This window comes from Xenopus tropicalis, chromosome 4 (genome assembly GCF_000004195.4).
Source record: "Xenopus tropicalis strain Nigerian chromosome 4, UCB_Xtro_10.0, whole genome shotgun sequence".
Taxonomy (NCBI): Eukaryota; Metazoa; Chordata; class Amphibia; order Anura; family Pipidae; genus Xenopus; species Xenopus tropicalis.
The window spans coordinates 10,962,197-10,987,572 of NC_030680.2; the positions used below are offsets into that span (position 1 = coordinate 10,962,197).

The 25,376-nt window shown below is 46.6% G+C and overlaps 1 protein-coding gene across 1 annotated transcript; it reads left to right on the forward strand.

Annotated features, from left to right (window-relative positions):
- Positions 1-1,752: 1,752 nt before the first annotated feature.
- On the forward strand, positions 1,753-25,376 carry pamr1 (peptidase domain containing associated with muscle regeneration 1). The gene is given in 12 exon segments (NM_001004944.1): positions 1,753-2,211; positions 3,385-3,561; positions 4,633-4,761; positions 7,528-7,642; positions 12,743-12,960; positions 13,205-13,312; positions 16,826-17,038; positions 18,940-19,006; positions 19,240-19,472; positions 21,335-21,627; positions 21,731-24,065; positions 24,092-25,376. Coding segments are annotated over 11 exon segments (2,169 nt in total). The 5' UTR covers positions 1,753-2,132; the 3' UTR covers positions 22,268-24,065; positions 24,092-25,376.

Genomic DNA, 25,376 nt, shown 5'->3' on the forward strand with positions numbered 1-25,376 from the left:
GAGGGTGTGTCCTCAGTTGTCAGCCACAATTTGGATAGAAACAGACTGAATAGTGAGCACCCCAATAATATTGGGGGGTAAGCTCTGCTTTGGCAAAAAAGAAACCCTTTTACATCAGGGAATGATGCCCTTAGGCCTAGAGCTGAACTACAACTCCCAGTGTTGTCCTGGGAGTTGCCATTTCAATAAATTGTAATGCAATTTGCCCCCCAGTTGCTACACAATGGAATAACATGTTGTTCGTGACACTTTCTGGCGGTGCCTTCGCTGGTTCCCATGGCGACTCAGAAAACACAGAGCCGGCCGTGTTTATTTTCCAGTTGTTTGGGAATTCCGGCAGAGGAATGTCACATGTCCCGGGGCCCATTGCCAAACCACGAGGAAGAGACGGGGCCCAGTGCCTAATCAGATTTTAGCTCCAGTCCCCACGGGGCAGATGGGAGATGAGTCACGGGCGTGAGTGTTAGAGACCGTTGCACAAAAACACCACATAGGGACGTGACCGCCATGGAGCGGCGCCGACAGAGAGGGTTCTGGGACCTTTCCAACCTTACTCTGTGTTTGGTGTCTCTTTGCAACTGAGGTTTCCTGTGTCATTTTGCAGCAAAACTGGTTTGCTTTATGGCAAGAGTAATGTAATAGAAGTCACAGATAGCAGCCAATCAGCAGGAATCATTTACTGGTTAGCTGTCTAGAACGAACATCTGGTTGCTATGGGTTACTAGACCTGGTTTAAACTTTGTGATCTTTGTTGCTTAACCCAGAACTCATAAACTGGAGCAGACTATTCTGCTGGGGGGGGGGGGGGGCATGGCCCCCTTGGTCCCCCCCCCGTTCGGGTGCCTATGACTTGTCTGTCTGACCATTGGGAAGCTTCTCCCCTGCACTGCCATTAAAACCAGTTTCCGCTTCTTAGTGTAACTAGTGGGGCAGCAGACCCCACGACTGCAGGGTGGCACAAGTGGAGAGGGGGCACAGGCGGAGGGGTGGTTGGTGGGTTCTGCGTGCCCCCAGGTTTGGGCAATGGTGGTTGTTTCCCAGTGCATCTATAAGCAGTGTAAAGCCAGTTGATAGAAATTTGTCCACTAGAGGGAGCTCTTGCTTTATTACATTGCTCTACCCCAGGGAAACAGAGATCAGTGCAAAAGCCCCCATTTTGCTCATTGAGCAAGGTAGATGCCCCGCAGTCCTGACTTTCAGCCATGGGGCAAAAATACAGAGAATTACCTGTACTGGGGTAAGTATTGAGGAGGAATTGTTTAGGATTGCCCCTCATCGGGCCCAAAGCAGCAGAATAGGGGAATATCATGGCTGGCCATCAAGCATGGTCACTACACAGGACTTGCAATTACTTGCTTTCCCTAGCTCCCATGAATGTCTTAGTGAGCCGTCAGTTTCAGATTTGTGTAACCATTGTTTACTGCTGCCATTTACCCACAACCTTCCCTGTCACCTCCTCTGCCCCTATAGTGTTAAATGCCCTGAAAAGAACCCAACCAACAAAAAGGGTTTGCTGGGAGCTTTGGGATAAGGGGCAGCCACTACAACTCCCAGCATCCTCAGCCAACCCTAGGAGCTACCATTCTGCAGGGGGGGGAAGGCTTGCCCTGTTGGCACCTCTCCTTCTGTACCAGATCACCCCTCACATTCGTTAATATGTAATTAGTCCCCGGGATGCTGTCATGGGCTAGGAATGCATGCTATTACAAACACATGTACTGGACACAGAACTGCATATTTTTCCAGACTACACGCCAGGTCAGAGCGGAGCTGTTGGATGCATTGGGCTGCGGCGCTGGGGAAGGCAGGGGGATTATCCGCGCTGTACCTGCGGAATATTCCGCCATTCCCACATCACTTCTTTTTGGTGGCTGGAATAATCCATTACTCATTGGGGCCCCTTGCCCCCCCCCTCCAGGAACTTCATCACCTTCCTCTGCTCCCTGGAGCCCACCAATAGTTAACCCGGCTGAGGGATATTGGGGTGACGTAGGGAAGAAGAACCCCCCTCAAAAGAAACATTATCCTTGAGGTTGTCACTGTGTAACCTGAGACTGTAGTGAGTCGGGTAAAGCAGTGATTATGCACCCAAGTGCTCTGTGGACCGAGGACCCGGGATGCTGAGGGACAACATGGCTCTGCTAGTCTGGTCCAGCTTGGTGGTGGCATCTCTGCACCTCCTTGGCACCGCTGCCTACCCCAGCCGATCAAGTGAGTAATAGAACCACTATGGCCCCTGTGTTTCATTGGCTGCAGGGTACAGTACTGGCTTTAATGGGGTGCTTCACCTTTAAATTAACTCTTAGTATGACATAGACATTCCTTTTCTGAGACAATTTGCAATTGGTTTTCATTTTTTATCTTTTGTGCTTTTTGTTCAGCAGCTCTCTGGCATCTGGTTGCTAGGGTCTTCTTTACCTAAGCAACCAGCCAGTAGGCTGACTGAGAGACAGGAATTTGAATAGGAAGGGGGGTAGAAAGATAAGTAATATAAAGTAACAATAGTAACGAGGTTGTTAGATCACAAAGCAATAGTTTGGCTGCCGGGGTCAGTGACCCCATTTGAACGCTGGAAAGACGTAGAGAGTAATATTCTGAGGCAATTTGCAGTTGGTCTTCATCTTTTATTATGTGTAGTTTTTAGTTATTTCATTTTCATTTCAGGAGCTCTTCAGTTTGGAGTTTCAGCTGCTATTTGGTTGCTAGGGTCCAAGTTACCTTAGCAACCAGGGAGTGGTTTGGATGAGAGACTGGTATATGAATAGGAGAGGGACTGAACAGAACAGAAAGTGTAACAATAAAACTGGAGCCTCAGAGAGGAATAATATTTTTGCTGCCGGGGTCAGTGACCCCCATTAAAAACTGCAAAGCGTTTAAAGAAGAAGGCAAATAATTCAAAAACTATAACAAATAAATAATGAAGACCAATTGAAATGTTGCTCAGAACTGGCCATCCTGTAAAGGTGAACTGCCCCTTTAACCCTAGGCAATGCACCCAAGGTAGGTGTGTGGGTAGAGAGGGTGGGGGGCACAAGGTGGGCATTACGCACCAGGATCCATGGAACCCTACCTGTGTGCCATTTGGTGCAGCCCAGTTCCTGACTGACAGTTGGACGGAGAGCTTCCCCTCTCCCAGCGGCCCCCCTGCGCCCCCCTGCGCCCCTGCAAATCCAATAAGCACCTTTTTTACAGGGAGTTGGGGGCGCAGGTAATACTTTGCTGCTGGTAAATGTGAGTCATGGAAAAGCTCGGTTTCTCCGCTGACATCTAAATGATATTAGAAGCTGTGCGGTGTCTCAGCCTGGGGGGGGTCCCTAAGTGCCTGGGATGGGGGGGCCTTGGCTGAGATCTGACCTGTGCCTCCCCCCCAACTCTCTCCCATAGAATACACTGTCATTAATGAGAACTGTCCGGGGGCTGAATGGAACATCATGTGCCGAGACTGCTGTGAGTATGACCAGGTGGAGTGCGCGTGTCCCGACGGGAACCAGAAAGTGGGGTACACGATCCCCTGCTGCCGCAACGAGGAGAATGAATGCGACTCCTGCCTCATTCACCCAGGTACTGATCCCTACGTTTGCCCATAGCCTGTACAGAGAGATACCATAAAACTATGGCAGCATAGGGATTCCCCTGTACTAAGCACAATTCAGCAGGAACAGCCCCCTAAGTTTGCTCATAGCCTGTACAGAGAGATACCATAAAACTATGGCAGCATAGGGATTCCCCTGTACTAAGCACAATTCAGCAGGAACAGCCCCCTAAGTTTGCTCATAGCCTGTACAGAGAGATACCATAAAACTATGGCAGCATAGGGATTCCCCTGTACTAAGCACAATTCAGCAGGAACAGCCCCCTAAGTTTGCTCATAGCCTGTACAGAGAGATACCATAAAACTATGGCACATAGGGATCCCCCTGTACTAAGCACAATTCAGCAGGAACAGCCCCCTAAGTTTGCTCATAGCCTGTACAGAGAGATACCATAAAACTATGGCACATAGGGATTCCCCTGTACTAAGCACAATTCAGCAGGAACAGCCCCCTAAGTTTGCTCATAGCCTGTACAGAGAGATACCATAAAACTATGGCACATAGGGATTCCCCTGTACTAAGCACAATTCAGCAGGAACAGCCCCCTAAGTTTGCTCATAGCCTGTACAGAGAGATACCATAAAACTATGGCACATAGGGATTCCCCTGTACTAAGCACAATTCAGCAGGAACAGCCCCCTAAGTTTGCTCATAGCCTGTACAGAGAGATACCTTAAAACTATGGCACATAGGGATTCCCCTGTACTAAGCACAATTCAGTAGGAACAGCCCCCTAAGTTTGCTCATAGCCTGTACAGAGAGATACCTTAAAACTATGGCACATAGGGATTCCCCTGCACTAAGCACAATTCAGCAGGAACAGCCCCCTAAGTTTGCTCATAGCCTGTACAGAGAGATACCATAAAACTATGGCAGCATAGGGATTCCCCTGTACTAAGCACAATTCAGCAGGAACAGCCTCCTTCTAATTGAATAATAGTTGGTCGTAGCACACAGTGGTAGTTGGTACAGGGGTAAGTGCCCAAGTAAACAGAAATATCTCTTTGCTCATCTAATGAGCTCCTCCTTCTCCTCACAGGATGCTCCATCTTTGAGAACTGCAAGTCGTGCAACAATGGCTCATGGGGAGGGACCCTGGACGACTTCTACATAAAGGGGAGTTACTGCTCCGAGTGCCGTATGGGCTGGTATGGGGGCGACTGCATGAGTGAGTGGCATCTCTGTATTTATTTATAAATAAGCCCGGGAGTAAGTGGCAGCTGGAGACACGGCATTGGTGGGATGAGTAACCCCGCCCCCTCATCTATGCAATCAGAGCAGGACAGCATACACGGTGGGCTATGGTCCCTAAGTAATTGCCCACCGGTACCTCTATAGGATATATGGCCCTGCACCTTTCCTTGCAAACTGCCATAGGAGTGTTCTAGTTTAACCTATCATCAGGCTGGGAGCACAGGTTGCTTTGCTTGCCTAGGTCCGGCTCCGCCCCTTTGCACCCTTTATGCACCAGAACCAGGGGTGGTTCACCTATGAATTAACTTTTAGTAGGATGTAGAGCGTGATATTCTTATCTGATATTCTTTATGTGGTCTGTGGTTTTTGAATTATTTAGCTTTTTCCTCAGCAGCCATCCAGTTTGAAATTTCTGCGGCTATCTGGTTGCTAGGGTCCAAATTACCCTAGCAACCAGGCAGTAGTTTGAGTGAGAGGCCGGTATATTTATAGGAGAGCACCTGAATATAAAAAATAAGTAATAAAAAGTAACAATAACAATAAAACTGGAGCCTCACAGAGCAATAGTTTCTGGCTGCCGGGGTCAGTGACCCCCATTTGAAAGCTGGAAAAACTATAATTAATAATTCAAAAACTATAAAATAATGAAGACCAATGGAAAAGTTGCTAAGAATTGGCCATTCTATAACTTGAAGGTGATCCCTCTGCACCAAGAGTGAATATATAGTGCAGTTACATTGGGCGGGGGGGGCAGATAAAGGAATTTTCTCAATATATTGTGTTTGTTTGCCCTTTAAACACACATTAATAAGCCCTAAAGCAAGTTAGTAGTCAATGTGCTCCATAAACTTAGTAGCCTGAGATGGCTAAGGACTCGCCCGGCTGGTACCAACCCCCTGCGCCCGTATCTCCTCGCTAAGAGCGACGCACATTCACGTTTGCGCTTTAATAGGCAATTAATTAGCCTTATTTCCCCATCCTTGGGAAGCAGAAGGATTTTTTAATTGCTGTGCTTTCTAACAGCTAATTACGCTTCAACAGCCGCGCCGAGGGGGCACTGGCAGAGCAGGGGGAGGGATGGCGCGGTGTCTGGGCTGCCCGTCTGCTCACCTTGGCACAGTGGTAGCTATTAAACGAATGGGCCGCAGCCGCTCCATCGGATGTACAAAAGAACAAGTGGTTTACATGCCCCCACTAATAAGCAGCAGCTGTGACCCTACCCAAGCCCTTTTTTTATTATTATGGCACCAACTGCAAGGTTTGGCACGTATTTAAAGGGTAAGTAAAGCAAAGGAAAGTAAAATTAAACAGGAAAGGCTTTGAAGTGTTCAGTTGGGCCATTTTCAACACCTAATAGTCAGTGTAAAGCAGTTTTAATGAAGCAAGAGCTCCCCCTAGTGGCAAAAGCTCCATCAATGTCAATTACAAAAGGAAAACCACCTGACCAAGCCCTGCCCCACCCCTTGCCTGACAGTGGGAAAGAGAGCAGCCCAGGAGCAAAAAATATATAGAATGTGAGCTTTGTATCTGGGTTCATAGTTTCTGCCACTATGCAGTCCTTTGTGATCACAAATGTAGCCAATATGGCTGCACCGTTGCTATGCAGCTTATAGGTAACCAGGGACCTAACTAGAGATGAAGCAGACCCTGTACTTGCTTTGGGGCCCTAATGAACAAGCAGGTCCGAATGGGTTAACTTACTGAAGGTTTTCAAGCTGCCCTCCTATGAATTAGCTGTCGGGCCCTGTAACTACGCCACTTTGGGAAACTTCCCCTTTAAAACTGCTATTTATAGAAAACCTTCCGTGAACTGCTGCGTTCACCTCCTGGGCAAGATGGGGGGGTGAGATGGATGCCTTTTCCACCAATCAGATTTCTTGCTGTGGTCCTCAGTATAGAGGATGCATGTGTTTCCATGGAAACAATACAGCAACCCCCCCAACACACACACACACAACAGCAACATCACTATTTAATGAGGATGCCAACAGCAGGGACCCGAAAATAGAATTTGTGCGGAATTAACCCCTTCAGTGCTGGGCAAGATCACAAACTGATGGTGATAATAAGCCGCTAGGCACCATAGGGTTAAAGAAAGGATGAACCGTTTACATTTTTTTTCGTTGCTCTCTTACCTGCTATTTCTATGGATGCGGAACAAATAACGGGCGGCTGCGGTTCTATCCGGAACCTTGCTGGGCCCACCGTGCTATAGCAACAGTATAATGTAGGGATCTGGGGGCTCATCCGCTGGTATTATTCCAGTAAAGTAGATAAAGTGCATAAACATCTCCCCAGTGTGTGTTCAATTTCATTAAAGGGGAAGTAAACCCCCAAATAATAACAATAACATTAATTTGTCTTTTTTTTGGGATTTATATCCAAGTAGGACTCTCTGATTACCAGCAGGGGGCGCTGCGAGGAACAAGCAGGGAAATATCCGTTCTGCTCTCCAGGAAAGTTTTCCCACTTTATTTCATGGCAAATAGAGAGAGTGGCTTTCCCTGCCAATGTATTTAATAGTTTCCCCAGACAAAGGGGCGGGTAATTACCCCTGCCCCCAGCGGGAGAGGAATTTGGGGAGAAATAATGTGCAGAGCCACTGAATGTATATATTGTAATTTAAAGAGACAGTACGGAATAATTCTATAGCTTGATAGGGGTGCACCCCTGGACTGGGGGTTTCACTTGCAAAGGTCCGACTTCTGTGCCCCATGTCAGTGAATATTCTCCCCTGTAGGATGCGGAGAGGTGATCCAGGCGGCGCGGGGGGAGATCATGCTGGAGAGTTACCCCTTTAATGCCCGCTGTGAGTGGAGCATCCAGGTGGCACCGGGATACACAGTGGAGCTCAGGTACCCAGCGCCTCTGTGCCAAGCATGTGGGCCAGGGAGGTTGGGGGTTCTGGGGAGAAAGCAGGCAAGAGGGGGTGCTGAGTGGGTACACATACCATAGGTGCCAGTCAGTAGGCAAGCATTTACCCCATTTGCCCCCCACCACTGATTCATAGTGCAGTGATGCCCTACTGTTTCCATATATCGGGGGGATTATTTACTATACTACATCTTCTGGGTCAGGGGGGGCCTTGAGCAGTCTGGGGGCCATGGGCAAACCTTTAGGGGGCCCCAGTCCGCCATTGGGACAGCCGAGTTTAGCCCTCCCTTGGGAAGCAGTGCTCTGGTGGCATTATATTGCAGTACTGGGGCAATGGGGGCAATTAGGGAGGGTGTAGGTAGGTAGCATGAGATAATGGCAGCTCAGTTGGCAATGGACTGGGTATCAGTGGAGACTTAGGGGTAATTAGAATGGAATGAGTAGGCATCTAAGGAGGAAAACAATGCACCAAATTTACCCTTTAAATGAAATAAATGAATGTAAATGATGACTTTCTGCCTGGGAATCACCGAGCTGATAGACTTGGAGCTGCCGGGAGTGTGGGTTCCGTTGCAGCCAGCGGCAGATCCCATTATGCCGATGTGCCTCATTCAGAGTGATTACTGTCATTACAAGGCTCCATTTAACCAAATGATTCCGTACGCTGGAAATTCAATTTCATTTCAGGAACACACAGACCTGCCACTAAAATGCATTCATCCTTTTAACACCCCGGCAGCCAATAGGATCCAGATGTTAGCGAGACCCCGCGTACTTTCCCTTAACGCTCGCCATAGAGGCGCAATAACTGTGTTCTATGAGTGTGCGCGGCGGCAGCCTCGGGGCTCATTTATGTCCACAAGTGCGGTGAGCAAAGTACAATTCTGAGCACAGTCGCCATGTTTGTGTCCACAATGCGGATTTCCCCCCATATTCCCAGAGTCATTGTCATTGCAAAGGGGCCACAGTAGCCCAGGGCAGCTGGTATAACACTGGGGCCCAATAGCTGAGCTCCATTGATGGGGGCACAGGAATTATAGTTATGGGACCTGTTATCCAGAATGCTTGGGGCCTGGGGATTCCTGGAAAAGGGGTCTTTCCTTCATTTGGATCTCCATACCGTAAGTCTACTAAAAAACAAGAAATAAACCCAATAGGGCTGTTCTGCCCCCAATAAGGGGTAATTATATCTTAGTTGGGATCAAGTACAGGTACTGTTTTATTATTACAGAGAAAAGGGAATCATTTAACCATGAAATAAACCCAATAGGGCTGTTCTGCCCCAATAAGGGGTAATTATATCTTAGTTGGGATCAAGTACAGGTACTGTTTTATTATTACAGAGAAAAGGGAATCATTTAACCATGAAATAAACCCAATAGGGCTGTTCTGCCCCAATAAGGGGTAATTATATCTTAGTTGGGATCAAGTACAGGTACTGTTTTATTATTACAGAGAAAAGGGAATCATTTAACCATGAAATAAACCCAATAGGGCTGTTCTGCCCCCGATAAGGGGTAATTATATCTTAGTTGGGATCAAGTACAGGTACTGTTTTATTATTACAGAGAAAAGGGAATCATTTAACCATTAAATAAACCCAATAGGGCTGTTCTGCCCCCAATAAGGGGTAATTATATCTTAGTTGGGATCAAGTACAGGTACTGTTTTATTATTACAGAGAAAAGGGAATCATTTAACCATTAAATAAACCCAATAGGGCTGTTCTGCCCCCAATAAGGGGTAATTACTGTATATCTTAGTTGGGATCAAGTACAGGTACTGTTTTATTATTACAGAGAAAAGGGAATCATTTAACCATTAAATAAACCCAATAGGGCTGTTCTGCCCCCAATAAGGGGTAATTATATCTTAGTTGGGATCAAGTACAGGTACTGTTTTATTATTACAGAGAAAAGGGAATCATTTAACCATTAAATAAACCCAATAGGGCTGTTCTGCCCCCAATAAGGGGTAATTATATCTTAGTTGGGATCAAGTACAGGTACTGTTTCTGGATAACAGATCCCGTACCTGTATATGTACAGTAGTTAGTAGCACATGTGTAAGCACAGAGCTAATGAAGTTTATTAATAATAATAATAATAATAATATAATAATGCTGCCTTGTCATGTAGCCCCACAAACACTAAAAGAGAGAGCCCCAGAGGGGCCAGTCAGGATCTCATCCCCCCCCCAGCTCGGAGCCGCTATTAATTAGACGCGGTGTCGCTCAGCCGAGCAGTAACGATGGCGGAGATGAATTATTAAGTGACCTTGTTCTGCCGCTGTATCATTCCTTAATCTGCGCCGCTTTGTGACAATATTAATAGCACATCGGGCCGGGGAGGAAGCCGAGGCGGCAAATGAAATATAACAGCCAAATGGGGTCCCCCGACACCCCCAGTCTATATTTTATTAAATCAACAGCCTGTAATCCCCCCGCTCTTATTCCCAGACTTAACCCTTTCCTTCTCCGCTCACCAAGCAATAAACATTCCCACCGAAGGCTGCGACGGCTTTCTATAGGGGACAAAGAGCCAAATCAGAAATGAAATCAAAGTTGCTGCTGTCATTTTATTGTCTGAAGTGTTTTCAGGATATAAAAGGCTGCTGTCTATTGGCTGATTAAATATGCAGAGGGGCCCCACAATGTCTCTGTCGGGCACTGTCACTGTCTGTTAATGCCCCTCAGCCATCACTATTGTGTGAGAGTATCCCTGTATCAGTTGCTAGGCATCGGCCGGCTCTCCCTTATTGTTTAGTAAAATGTGAGCCCCAAGTTTATCAGTAGAGGCCCCACTGAGTTTGGGACCATGGATCAGGGAAATGCAAAGGAACGTTGCTGAGAAGCTGCTTCAGATCCTACTCTCCTATATCCTGAATACTCACAGACTGACTTATAGTGATGTCTCATGTCTCACTCATATCTCAATGGTGGTATCTTGTCCTACTGTCCTACTATCTTCATCTTGCCCTACTGTCTCCATCTTGACCCACTGTCTCCATCATGTCTTACTGTCTCCATCATGTCTTACTGTCTCCATCTTGTCCTACTGTTTGCATCTTGTCTTACAGTCTCCATCTTGTCCTACTGTCTGCATCTTGTCCTACTGTCGCCATCTTGCCCTACTGTCTCCATCTTGTCCTACTGTCTCCATCTTGCCCTACTGTCTCCATCTTGTCCTACTGTTTGCATCTTGTCTTACAGTCTCCATCTTGTCCTACTGTCTGCATCTTGTCCTACTGTCGCCATCTTGCCCTACTGTCTCCATCTTGCCCTACTGTCTCCATCTTGCCCTACTGTCTCCATCTTGTCCTGCTGTCTCCATCTTGTCCTACTGTCTCCATCTTGACCCACTGTCTCCATCATGTCTTACTGTCTCCATCTTGTCCTACTGTCTCCATCTTGCCCTACTGACTCCATCTTGTCCTACTGTCTCCATCTTGCCCTAATGTCTCCATTTAGTCCTACTGTCTCCATCTTGCCCTACTGTCTCCATTTTATCCTACTGTCTGCATCTTGTCCTACTGTCTCCATTCTATCCTACTGTCTCCAACCTGTCCTACTGTCTCCATCTTGCCCTAATGTCTCCATTTAGTCCTACTGTCTCCATCTTGCCCTGCTGTCTCCATTTTTTCCTACTGTCTGCATCTTTTCCTACTGTCTCCATCTTGTCCTACTGTCTCCACTATGTCTTATTATCTTCATCTTGTCCTACTGTCCATTTTATCCTACTGTCTCCAACCTGTCCTACTGTCTCCATCTTGCCCTAATGTCTCCATCTTGCCCTACTGTCTCCATCTTGTCCCACTGTCTCCATCTTGCTCTGCTGTCTCCATCTTGCCCTACTGTCTCCATCTTTCCCTACTGTCTCCATCTTGTCCTACTGTCTCCATCTTGCCCTACTGTCTCCATCTTGTCCTACTGTCTCCATCTTGTCCTACTGTCTCCATCTTGCCCTACTGTCTCCATCTTGCCCTACTGTTTCCATCTTGTCCTACTGTCTCCATCTTGTCCTACTGTCTCCATCTTGACCCACTGTCTCCATCATGTCTTACTGTCTCCATCTTGTCCTACTGTCTCCATCTTGCCCTACTGACTCCATCTTGTCCTACTGTCTCCATCTTGCCCTAATGTCTCCATTTAGTCCTACTGTCTCCATCTTGCCCTACTGTCTCCATTTTTTCCTACTGTCTGCATCTTGTCCTACTGTCTCCATCTTGTCCTACTGTCTCCACTATGTCTTATTATCTTCATCTTGTCCTACTGTCCATTTTATCCTACTGTCTCCAACCTGTCCTACTGTCTCCATCTTGCCCTAATGTCTCCATCTTGCCCTACTGTCTCCATCTTGTCCCACTGTCTCCATCTTGCTCTGCTGTCTCCATCTTGCCCTACTGTCTCCATCTTTCCCTACTGTCTCCATCTTGTCCTACTGTCTCCATCTTGCCCTACTGTCTCCATCTTGCCCTACTGTTTCCATCTTGTCCTACTGTCTCCATCTTGCCCTACTGTCTCCATCTTGCCCTACTGTCTCCATCTTGCCCTACTGTCTCCATCTTGCCCTACTGTCTCCATCTTGTCCTACTGTCTCCATCTTGTCCTACTGTCTCCATCTTGTCCTACTGTTTACATCTTTCCCTACTGTCTCCATCTTGTCCTACTGTCTCCATCTTGCCCTACTGTCTCCATCTTGCCCTACTGTCTCCATCTTGCCCTACTGTCTCCATCAGGCCTGGACTGGAATTCAGAATAGTGCCAAGTACACAGAGGCCCAAACAGCCGCCCCACCAGCCCACTAAATAATGACTTTCAATGGCATCTTACAGCAGCCAGAACCCACAGATTGCCCATCCGGGTCTAATCTCCATCTTGCCCTACTGTTTCCATCACGTCCTTATTACCTATTGTCATTGTAACCTCTTTATTGCGCTGGTGCCCTATCTTGCTTTCTACCTTGACTGCTTTATCTTCCATATAATAAACATTATACAGCTGGGGGCCCTCCTGCTATTATTGACCTACAGATCCCAGCCTCACCAGCAGCCAATCTCTGAGCCCTGTATCTGTGGTGCAGGTTTGGGATGCTGAGCCTGGAGTTCGATTACATGTGTCAGTACGATTATTTGGAGGTGCGCGACGGGGACAACGTGGACGCAAAGATCCTCAAGCGTTTCTGTGGCAACCAGCGCCCCCTCTCACTGCGCAGCACTGGGAATTCCCTGCACCTCCTCTTCCAGTCGGACGGGTCCAAAAACTTTGATGGCTTCTACGTCACCTTTGAAGAAGTTACAGGTATTTATGGGAGAACTTTTTGTTTTTAATGTAAGTGTAGTGCCAACCGAGGGAGCTAGAGGCTAGGATCCCATAGACATTTCTAGGGTAAGGGGAGGAGCTTCTGCCTTAAAGTCACAGTGTGACGTCAACACTCCATGAGTATCAGATATTCTACATGGGGGTACATGGGGGGTTGGAAAAACCGTACACCATACCCTAGTGGGTCCCATAACTGCTGCACATTTTTGTTCTTTGTTCATAGGGTGTTCTTCAACGCCTTGTTTCCATGACGGTACTTGCATTGCCGACAAGACAGGATCCTATAGGTGTGCGTGCCTCGCTGGGTACACGGGGAGACACTGTGAAAATGGTGAGTGCCATAGGGTGTGGGGGGAAACCTATGCACCCAGAGAAACCCCCACAAACACAGCAGGGGCTATAGAAGCCCAGGAGAAAGGGTAACGGAGAGAATTGTTGGGTAGTGGGGCTTATTATGATGTTTATTACCCCCATGAGCATAGCTGGAGGCATCTGAGGCTCCTTTCATGATCATCAGGCTGATCTCAGCCATTAGGGACATGGTGTGTGGGCAGAGTTTGGTTGATCTGAGCCTACAGGGGACACCAAACTGGGAGCCAATAAGGGCAATAAACTGTAGTTGACGCCAGTGACAGCATTTAAACATACTGAAGCAGTGCCCCACCAAGTCCCACCAACTGTCGCCATCTTGCCCTGCCATGCGGACCCTGTCCCCCTTACTCTTCCTTGTCCTACCTGCAATACAGGACCCCACTGTGTGTTTGGCAGTCACCCCTATTTGTATCCCCTAAAACATTGGTTGTGGGATGTTTTCAGTTCAAGGTTCCACCTTGGAGGTCCATCCGTTGGTCAGAGCCACCCTTAGCTTGTAGCTCATTCCGCCATAGTTCCAAGAATATCAAGGGCAGCTTGTAAGTGTTCATCTCAAATCTTTACTTTTAAGGTTGGGGTGCCTACCAGAGTGAGTAGGCCTCCCCCCAGAGCTAACCCTAAGGGTGTGACCACCCCCGTACCCCTACTCCAGCCCTACTTCAGGGGATCCAGTCCCAGAGCATTTATGTAATGGCTTCTTTACTGTTGTCTCTACTGCCCTCTAGTGGCTGCACCACAACTCCCATCCCCCCTTCTTTATTTGTGGTTCCCTTGGTGCCCGTGTGGTTCTGATGCAGGTTTGGGATGCTGAGTGCAACAAACAGGAGAAGGTCTCTCTGTGGCCCATGGAGATCTGATTGTGGCCGCATAGAGCTATTGCCATAAACCCTAACCAAGCCCCCCATCCCAGGCACTGGCAGTAACCCATCTCTTCCTATCATGCACAGCACATGGAATCTCTATATAAGTGCGCCCCCCCCCGGGGTGCCTGTATATTTTATTGTGACAGTTCTATCAATCACCTGCCGTGAGTAAATAGCTGCGGGGGATTGGCTGCCCGACTGAATACAGAATGGGCTCTGGTTGGCAGGGGGGTGTCAGGCCTTGGGGTTCCTTCTGACAGCTGCAATGACAGGATCGGAGCTTTCAGCAGAGAATTCAATCCTTATAAACAGGGAAAATCAGACCAGAGGCCGCTGCTACACGGTATGATAAGTGGAAGGTGTAAATAAAACAATACACAATGCCTTTGGGGTGTTTGTTTCCCTCCAATCTGGGTTGATCAGAAAACCAATTTGGCCTGGGACCCATTTATTTCTGTGGTACCCCTATAACCCAATGTTTAATGTTCATACTGAAGCCTCCAGAACCCCACCCCTCCCAGTGAAGTCCAAAGAGACAGAACCATGTCCCCCCTTACAGACTAGGGAACAGGAGCTATAATTACTCCCCGGTGCCAAAACCTCCATCTCCAGGGCCCTGGCGACACTTACACCGTTATCTCCTTATATCCCATACCGGCCTTTGGCCCAAGTCCTGATCCTTTAGATCGTAAGCTCTTGTGAGCAGGGCCCTCTAGTAAAGAGAGAAATAGAGATAGCAGATACAATGATGATGATAATAGTCAGACAAATCAATAAATAAAAATGAAGAGATTATATAGACGATAGATAGATACAGGGGTGTATTTACAACCAGGCACCCTGTGCTTGTGCCTAGGGCTTCAGGTTTTGGAGGGGGCCCTTGGGTGCCTATAATTTCTTTTTTTTTTATTAAAAAAAATCCGCCGCAGATCTCCATAGGAAATCTGGTGCCGTAGCTTGGGGGGGAGAGGGGGTCACAGCGCTCTGTGGAAGTGATGTTGATGCGTGTGAAATCACACACATGATATAGGGACATATTTAGGTCCGGTGCCTAGGGCAGCAATGGACCTAAATACACCCCTGGATAGATAGATAGATGATAGATAGATAGATAGATAGATAGATGATAGATAGATAGATAGATAGATAGATAGATAGATAGATAGATGATAGATAGATGGGTAGATAGGTAGATAATAGATAGATGGTAGATAGGTAGATAATAGATAGATAGATAGATAGATAGATGATAGATAGATGGGTAGATAGGTAGATAATAGATAGATGATAGATAGATGGGTAGATAGGTAGATAATAGATAGATAGATGATAGATAGATAGATAGATAGATAGATAGATAGATAGATAGATAGATAGATAGATAGATGGGTAGATAGGTAGATAGATAGATAGATAGATAGATAGATAGATAGATGGGTAGATAGATAGATAGATAGATAGATAATAGATAGATAGATGATAGATAGATGGGTAGATAGGTAGATAGATAGATAATAGATAGATGATAGATAGATAGATGGGTAGATAGATAGATAGATAGATAATAGATAGATAGATGATAGATAGATGGGTAGATAGGTAGATAGATAGATAATAGATAGATAGATGGGTAGATAGATAGATAATAGATAGATGGGTAGATAGATAGATAGATAGATAGATGGGTAGATAGATAGATAAACAGATAGATGATAGATAGATAGATAAACAGATAGATGATAGATAGATATATAGATAGATAGATAATAGATAGATAATAGATAGATAATAGATAGATAATAGATATATAGATAGATAGATAATAGATAGATAGATGGGTAGATAGATAAATAGACAGACAATAGATGGATTAATTACATTCATTGCTTGGTGGCTGCCACTAGATGGCGCTGTGTGCTGCTCACTGAAGAGACTGACGCGGGGCTGAATGAATGGGGACAGGAGAGAAATAGCTGATTAATTATTAACGAGCAGAGAATCAGATCAGCCCGGAACATTCTCTCCATAAATTCTCCCGTGCAGATGTTTCTGTTATTTGGCTCCTTTGTTTCTTATAATTGAATTTTTAATGTGACATTTCTGAAATGTGCTTTTTTTTCCCTCCCGTGACTCCATTCCCTGAAAACGATTTGTTCCTTGGTCGAAATGCTCTGATCCCTATTTTCCTGGGGGGCAAAGTTCTGTTCCTATAATAAGCAGGGAGGGTTCCACATGGCAGGCCGCCAGGGCCCACCAGGTATTTTCCTAGTGTTCCGGAGTCTGACCCTGGTGGGTGAATTCCTTGCGAAATTTAAACATGGCGGAGCTTCTTGTTCAGTTTTACAGCAGCATTGCCTCGCTTGGTGGCAGAGACAAAGCCGTGCCCATTACCTTGACCCAAAAGGCCCAATAACATTTGCTGCGCTGCTGTCAGTAGAGGCCTGTGTCTGGTTTAGTTATGAGAGTTGAAAAGACTAGGAAGCTTAGCTGAGACAGAGCAAAGAAAACCACCAAACAGCTTTATAAAACACGAGAAAAAGAAACGGGTTCGGGAGGTTTATTATGAATTACAGTATCACGTGTAACCGAGCCACGTTATTTATTGTTAGTTATTGAAGAGAAAAGCTGCAAGGACCCCGGGGCCCCTATGAATGGCTACAGGAAGCTCCCCGATGGGGCCGGTCTGAGCCTCGCTAACCATATAAAAGTCGGATTCAAGATCCACTATTTCTGCAACAACTCCTATGTTCTCAGCGGCAACCAGGAGAGGGCGTGCTTGCAAGGGGCTCAGTGGTCTGGGAAGCAACCCGTGTGCATTAAAGGTGCGTAAGGATCACACAACCACTCACTGAAGGGCCTTTTTATTGTTCCCTTCCTATTAGGGCAAAGACACACGGAGCTACTTAGTAGCAGCTACTTGTCACGGCTACTAAACGCCAGAAAATCCCCTGCCATAGACAATACTGAGAACTGCCTCTGCTAAAACACACGTAGAGACAATTATCAGTAAATGATCAGCATTGTCTGTTTTAGTAGCTGCTACTGGACGTGTGTCTTCTCCCTTAGGAGTCAAATGTATGGTTTCTAGGAAGTTGTTACTAGCTAAGCTTGCAGTTTCAGCCTTGACTAAGCTGCCATTGTCTCAGTCTGGCTGGCCCGTATTCCCTCCCTCCTATTGTGTTTTAATTCCCCTACATGAAAGAGCAGGAACAGCCCCCTAAGTTTGCTCATAGCCTGTACAGAGAGATACCATAAAACTATGGCACATAGGGATTCCCCTGTACTAAGCACAATTCAGCAGGAACAGCCCCCTAAGTTTGCTCATAGCCTGTACAGAGAGATACCATAAAACTATGGCACATAGGGATTCCCCTGTACTAAGCACAATTCAGCAGGAACAGCCCCCTAAGTTTGCTCATAGCCTGTACAGAGAGATACCATAAAACTATGGCACATAGGGAGTCCCCTGTACTAAGCACAATTCAGCAGGAACAGCCCCCTAAGTTTGCTCATAGCCTGTACAGAGAGATACCATAAAACTATGGCAGCATAAGGATTCCCCTGTACTAAGCACAATTCAGCAGGAACAGCCCCCTAAGTTTGCTCATAGCCTGTACAGAGAGATACCATAAAACTATGGCAGCATAAGGATTCCCCTGTACTAAGCACAATTCAGCAGGAACAGCCCCCTAAGTTTGCTCATAGCCTGTACAGAGAGATACCATAAAACTATGGCACCTAGGGATTCCCCTGTACTAAGCACAATTCAGCAGGAACAGCCCCCTAAGTTTGCTCATAGCCTGTACAGAGAGATACCATAAAACTATGGCACATAGGGATTCCCCTGTACTAAGCACACTTCAGCAGGAACAGCCCCCTAAGTTTGCTCATAGCCTGTACAGAGAGATACCATAAAACTATGGCACATAGGGATTCCCCTGTACTAAGCACAATTCAGCAGGAACAGCCCCCTAAGTTTGCTCATAGCCTGTACAGAGAGATACCATAAAACTATGGCACATAGGGATTCCCTGTACTAAGCACAATTCAGCAGGAACAGCCCCCTGAGTTTGCTCATAGCCTGTACAGAGAGATACCATAAAACTATGGCACATAGGGATTCCCCTGTACTAAGCACAATTCAGCAGGAACAGCCCCCTAAGTTTGCTCATAGCCTGTACAGAGAGATACCATAAAACTATGGCACATAGGGATTCCCCTGTACTAAGCACAATTCAACAATATCAGAATAAGATATTTTCCAGCAAGTCTTATATAACTGGTACCCCATAGCAACCAGAAGGGGCTTACTAAGGGAGCAGCACAAGAGGGGTTAAGCAGCGGCAGCGCCAACCAATCACTGGGAAGCTCTGCCCAAGCCTGGGATCCCATCCTGTTATTCCCTTGCAGTCCGGCAAATTGGAAGAGGATATTTTCCGTGTAATTCCATTTCATTGCGAGGCAATACGAGTGAATACACAGGCGAGCGGGGAATTACCACTCCGGGACTGAATGCTCCATATATATATATACAGGTGTATACAGCCTTCCCCATATCTGCCCTGAGGGGGAATTCTCCTAAACTTACCAATGGCTTCCCTCTATCTGCCCTAAGGGGGCGCTGTCTCACTGCATTAGATAGAAACCTGTATATTTGCCCAATACAAGTTCAGGGGCTGGTGTGGCCCTATATGTCTCACAGTGATGTGTTGCTATCTTTCAGCTTGTAAGGAACCAAAGGTTGCAGACCTGGTCCGACAGAAAGTGCTTCCATCGCTGGTCCAATCACGGTGAGATCCACTGCGCCCCCTAGTTTTGCTCCCAGCATGCCTCACCCTTCATTATATGTTACATTATTCTGGGATTGGTAGTCCAGCAACAACTGAGTAAAGTTTGGTTGAGCCGTGCTGTAACCAAGTGCATTTATAGTCATTCCCTTCTATTGGCCACTCCCAATGCCTCTGTTTATCGTCTTTAATATGCACCCCCAAACTCATCTCACTGATCCCCTCTATTTACTTAGAGAAACCCCTCTCCACCAGTTATACTCAGCTTCATTCACTAAGGAAAAGACAGATATCTTGCCAACCAAGAAACCAGCCTTACCTCCTGGAGAACTGCCTCCCGGCTACCAACATCTGCACACCCAGCTGCAGTACGACTGCGTATCTCCCTTCTACCGGCGCACTGGGAGCAGCAGGAGAACCTGCCTGAAGACTGGGAAGTGGAGTGGAAGAGCACCATCTTGCACCCCTAGTATGTTTCTCTTAACTTGGATGGGTAATTATGGCATAGAAAGGTCAACAAACCCCAGGTCATCATTGAGATAATAATCTGGTATTTCCAAAACCCAAACAGATGCCTCAGGCTACCCCAGTTACCAGTTGCTACAGCTATCATAGCTAAGAGCAGTGGTTCCAAAACTGTGGGGCTGGCCACCATGAGGGGGCTTGGAGAAAAGGTAAGGGAAACTCAGCCTGAAGACCTGTTAGGGTTGGGGACAATGGACATTAGTTCTTCTAGATACATCTAAAAACCCAGCTTGAATGCCAGTTAGGGTGAGACTTGGGGAAAATGTACATTTGCTTTTCCAGATAAACCTAAAAACCCAGCTTGATGGTTAATTGGGCAGAATGGACATTTGCTCTTCTAAATATACCTAAAAGCCGAGCTTGAAGGCCAGTTAGGGCGAGACTTGGGGAGAATGGACATTTGCTCTTCTAAATACACCTAAAAGCCGAGCTTGAAGGCCAGTTAGGGTGAGACTTGGGGAGAATGGACATTTGCTCTTCTAAATACACCTAAAAGCCAAGCTTGAAGGCCAGTTAGGGCGAGACTTGGGCAGAATGGACATTTGCTCTTCTAAATATACCTAAAAGCCGAGCTTGAAGGCCAGTTAGGGTGAGACTTGGGGAGAATGGACATTTGCTCTTCTAGAAGGCCAGTTAGGGCGAGACTTGGGCAGAATGGACATTTGCTCTTCTAAATATACCTAAAAGCCGAGCTTGAAGGCCAGTTAGGGTGAGACTTGGGGAGAATGGACATTTGCTCTTCTAGAAGGCCAGTTAGGGCGAGACTTGGGGAGAATGGACATTTGCTCTTCTTAATACACCTAAAAGCCGAGCTTGAAGGCCAGTTAGGGTGAGACTTGGGGAGAATGGACATTTGGTCTTCTAGATACACCTAAAAGTTGAGCTTGAAGGCCAGTTAGGGCAAACTTGGGGAGAATGAACATTTGCTCTTCTAGATACACTTAAAAGTCGAGCTTGAAGGCCAGTTAGGGTGAGACTTGGGGAGAATGGACATTTGCTCTTCTAGATACATCTAAAAGTCGAGCTTGAAGGCCAATTAGGGTGAGACTTGGGGAGAATGGACATTTGCTCTTCTAGATACATCTAAGAGTCGAGCTTGAAGGCCAATTAGGGTGAGACTTGGGGAGAATGGACATTTGCTTTTCTAGATACATCTAAGAGTCGAGCTTGAAGGCCAATTAGGGTGAGACTTGAGGAGAATGGACATTTGCTCTTCTAGATACATCAAAAGATGAGCTTGAAGGCCAGGTAGGGCGAGACTTGAGGAGAATGGACATTTGCTCTTGTAGATACATCTAAAAGTCGAGTTTGAAGGCCAGTTAGGGTGAGACTTGGGGAGAATGGACATTTGCTCTTCTAGATACATCTAAAAGTCGAGCTTGAAGGCCAGTTAGGGTGAGACTTGGGGAGAATGGACATTTGGTCTTCTAGATACATCTAAAAGTCGAGCTTGAAGGCCAGTTAGGGTGAGACTTGTATATGCTTTTCTAGATATTCTTGGAACTATGACTAACTAAATAATACACCTACTTCATTGTGTGAGCTAAGGTAGGCCCTCACCAAAGATTGGATGTTCCAATGGGACTCTCATCAAAGGTCAGACCTTCAAGTGGGGCTTTGCCTGCGGTAGTTTGACAACCACTTAAGTTAAGTAAAGATGACTTATGTTAGCATGAATTTATATAAAAAAAGGGTTAATGGAGTGATTTAGCTTACTCAAGGCTGGAATCTAGCAACAACTGGATCAGTGTTACATAAATTCTGACCCTATACTACTATCAATTTAACTTCTCTATTACTTTGCAGTCTGCGGGAAGCTGGAGAGCTTCAACATAACCCAGTTAGTAGAACAGAGGTGGCCTTGGCAGGCAGCACTGTACCGCAGATCTAATGGGGTGAAGGATGCCAGCCTGCGGAAGGGCAGCTGGGTATTGGTTTGCAGTGGCGCCCTACTGAATGAGCGCACAGTGGTGATGGCGGCACACTGCGTAACCGACCTCGGGAAGAGCTCAATCATCAAGGTGTCCGACATGAAAGTTGTACTGGGTAAATTCTACAGAGATGACGACCGCGAGGAAAAGAGCCAGCAGCACTTGCACGTGAGTAGCCACTGGTTACTGGGGGTGAAAAGGAATCCAGTGGATTCAGCAAAAGAGCATAACTAAGACCTAATCTTCCTCATGTTTCCAACCTTCCCTCTAGATCTCAGCAGTGATTGTGAATCCAAACTATGACCCCATCTTGCTGGATTCCGACATTGCGGTGATCAAGCTGTTGGACAAGGCTCGAGTGAGTGACTATGTGCAGCCCGTGTGTCTCACCTTAGCCACCGAGATGATCACATCTCCTCAAGAATACACCATTGTTATCAGCGGGTGGAAGATCCTTTCTGACCCCAGGGCCCCCGGTTCTAAGAATGAGACCATCCGGGCTGGGGCCATTGAACCAGTGGACTCTCTGCAGTGCGAGCAACAGTATGAGGAGAATGGCATCTCCGTTAGCGTCACGGAAAGCATGTTCTGTGCAAAGCAGGAACCAAGACCTTCTCCCGGTATTTGCCCTTCAGAGACCGGTGGCATCACCACTGTGCTGCTTCCAAGTCCAACATCTCCAGAGGGCAGCTGGCACCTAATAGGACTAGTAAGCTGGGGCTACGACAAGTCTTGTAGAAAGGATCTCTACACGGGTTACACTAAGGTAGTCACCTTTAAAGAATGGCTGGAGAAGAACATGAAGTGAACTCGGAGTGGGGCAGAATATGTCCAACCTTCAAACTGACTTTAACAAAACTTTACATTTCATTGTATGATTGGTCAGTTAGAGAGACTTATAGAACAGTAGGTTGCCTCCTTTCATCTGAACCTCTTGGCCTTCAGAACTGTCCCTTTTGAACTTTGTGTCCTAAGCCCATAGGCATTACCCTCTAGAAACATCTCCTTGGGTAAATGACTGCAGCCCCTTCAAGAACTTAAAGAAAGTTAAAGAACTCTGCTTCTCTGTAGGTCTTTCTCCTTTGTACTCTCCACAGTCAGGTGAGGGAGCGGCTGTTTCCTTTTGGAGTACAATGTGTATTGGAATAATGGGATACTTTATCATGGATGGACTGATCTGCTAGAGTTGGGCCCAGGTGCTTAGGTGGTCCCTCAGTGTCAGGTTCTCTGGTGGTCCCTCAATGTCAGGTTCTCTGGTGGTCCCTCAATGTCAGGTTCTCTGGTGGTCCCTCAATGTCAGGTTCTCTGGTGGTCCCTCAATGTCAGGTTCTCTGGTGGTCCCTTAGTTTCAGGTTCTCTGGTGGTCCCTCAATGTCAGGTTCTCTGGTGGTCCCTCAATGTCAGATTTTCTGGTGGTCCCTCAATGTCAGGTTCTCTGGTGGTCCCTCAATGTCAGGTTTTCTGGTGGTCCCTTCATGTCAGGTTCTCTGGTGGTCCCTTAATGTCAGGTTCTCTGATGGTCCCTCAATGTCAGGTTCTCTGGTGGCCCGTCAATATCAGGTTCCCATATAGTCTTCAGTGTCAGGTTCTCTGATGGTCCCTTAATGTCAGGTTCTCTGGTGGTCCCTCAATGTCAGGTTCTGTGGTGGTCCCTTAATGTCAGGTTCTCTGGTGGTCCCTTAATGTCAGTTTCTCTGGTGGCCCATCAATGTCAGGTTCTCATATGGTCCTCAGTGTCAGGTTCCCATATAGTCTTCAATGCCAGGTTCTCTGGTGGTCCATCAATGTCAGGTTCTCATATGGTCCTCAGTGTCAGGTTCCCATATAGTCTTCAATGTCAGGTTTTCTGGTGGTCCCTCAATGTCAGGTTCTCTGGTGGTCCCTTAATGTCAGTTTCTCTGGTGGCCCATCAATGTCAGGTTCTCATATGGTCCTCAGTGTCAGGTTCCCATATAGTCTTCAATGCCAGGTTCTCTGGTGGTCCATCAATGTCAGGTTCTCATATGGTCCTCAGTGTCAGGTTCCCATATAGTCTTCAATGTCAGGTTCTGTGGTGGTCCCTTAATGTCAGGTTCTCTGGTGGTCCCTTAATGTCAGTTTCTCTGGCGGCCCATCAATGTCAGGTTCTCATATGGTCCTCAGTGTCAGGTTCCCATATAGTCTTCAATGCCAGGTTCTCTGGTGGTCCATCAATGTCAGGTTCTCATATGGTCCTCAGTGTCAGGTTCCCATATAGTCTTCAATGTCAGGTTCTGTGGTGGTCCCTTAATGTCAGGTTCTCTGGTGGTCCCTTAATGTCAGTTTCTCTGGCGGCCCATCAATGTCAGGTTCTCATATGGTCCTCAGTGTCAGGTTCCCATATAGTCTTCAATGCCAGGTTCTCTGGTGGTCCATCAATGTCAGGTTCTCATAAGGTCCTCAGTGTCAGGTTCCCATATAGTCTTCAATGTCAGGTTTTCTGGTGGTCCCTCAATGTCAGGTTCTCTGGTGGCCCATCAATGTCAGGTTCCCATATAGTCTTCAGTATCAGGTTCTCTGGTGGTCCATCAATGTCAGGTTCTCATATGGTCCTCAGTGTCAGGTTCCCAGATAGTCTTCAATGTCAGGTTCTCTGGTGGTCTCTCAATGTCAGGTTCTCTGGTGGTCCCTCAATGTCAGGTTCTCTGGTGAGCCAGTGGAGGCCTGGTCTGATGCTGTCATTACATGGTACAACCTGTAACCTTGTTGCAGCATTTGAGGCAATGAATATCTCTTTATTTTATCTGTCCATTAAAGTCTACTTTTAATTAAGCAGTCAGTGCTTTCATACATAATGAACACAGACCAATGACCCCTGTAGGTAGTTGTAGTTTGTGTGGAGGGTACAAGATGCGGAATGATTCAAAGTTGTGCTAGTGTACATGGAGCTTTGCTCCTTAAATATCAAGCAACAGCGCCACCTGCTGTTCATTTCAGCCAACTGGAGACACACAGCAGAAAATTAAGGTAGTGAGGTAAGGAAAGTCTTGCCATGGTGCTCTATGAATGAAGTTAGTGAGCAGAGAAGAGTCATCTGATGTTCAGATTTAAGTTGAGCAACAGGGTTTCCTTTTCTCGCCAATTTAATTTGCTGGTCCCGTTATGAATTAATTTGCTGTGAAATTTATATCAGCCGTGGGTGGGGGCCCAAATGAAGCAGATCAGACATTGGCTCTAGGCTGTTCCAGCAGGAACCAATCCCTTTGTGGGTTGCAGGGCTCTGGGAAAAGAGGTGTGGGGGGGGTTAATGAGACTACTTTACTATGTACCCCCAGGCTCTCTCCAGAGAAACTAATGACTCCTTCTGAGCTAAACAATACAATCTAATAGCAGCCGGGCTGTGGGGTAGTGACTGGGTATATGGTCTATATGTCAACGCAGAGTACAGCGATATAGATCAGTGCCGAGTATGACTGCTAGCTGGAAAGGCTTCAGTGCGGGATGAATGTTCTATAGTGTTCTGGGCTTCTCTAGCATTCTGGACTGACTGCCTACTGATTGGTGGAGGCTCTTCTAATTAACAGGCTAAAAGCATTATGAAATGTGCTGCATTGTACTGCTGGGGTCCTGGGTTCGATCCCAGCCAGGGCACTATCTACAAGGAATTTGTATGTTATCCCCGTGTCTGTGTGGGTTTCCTCCCACTAGGGAATGTGTATATCTGTAAGGGACCCAAAACTGTAAGCTCCACTGTGGCAGGGGCTGATGGGAATTATGGGAAATCACTGTAAAGCAATGTGCAATCAGGTGGCGCTATATAAATAAATAGACTTATGGGAAAAAATGATTATTAAAATCACGTGGTAACTCAAATGACCACAAGGTGGCAGTATGATCAAATATATGGATTTCATTCTCATTAATCTGCAGTAAATTGTCTCAATGATGTACAAATGTAA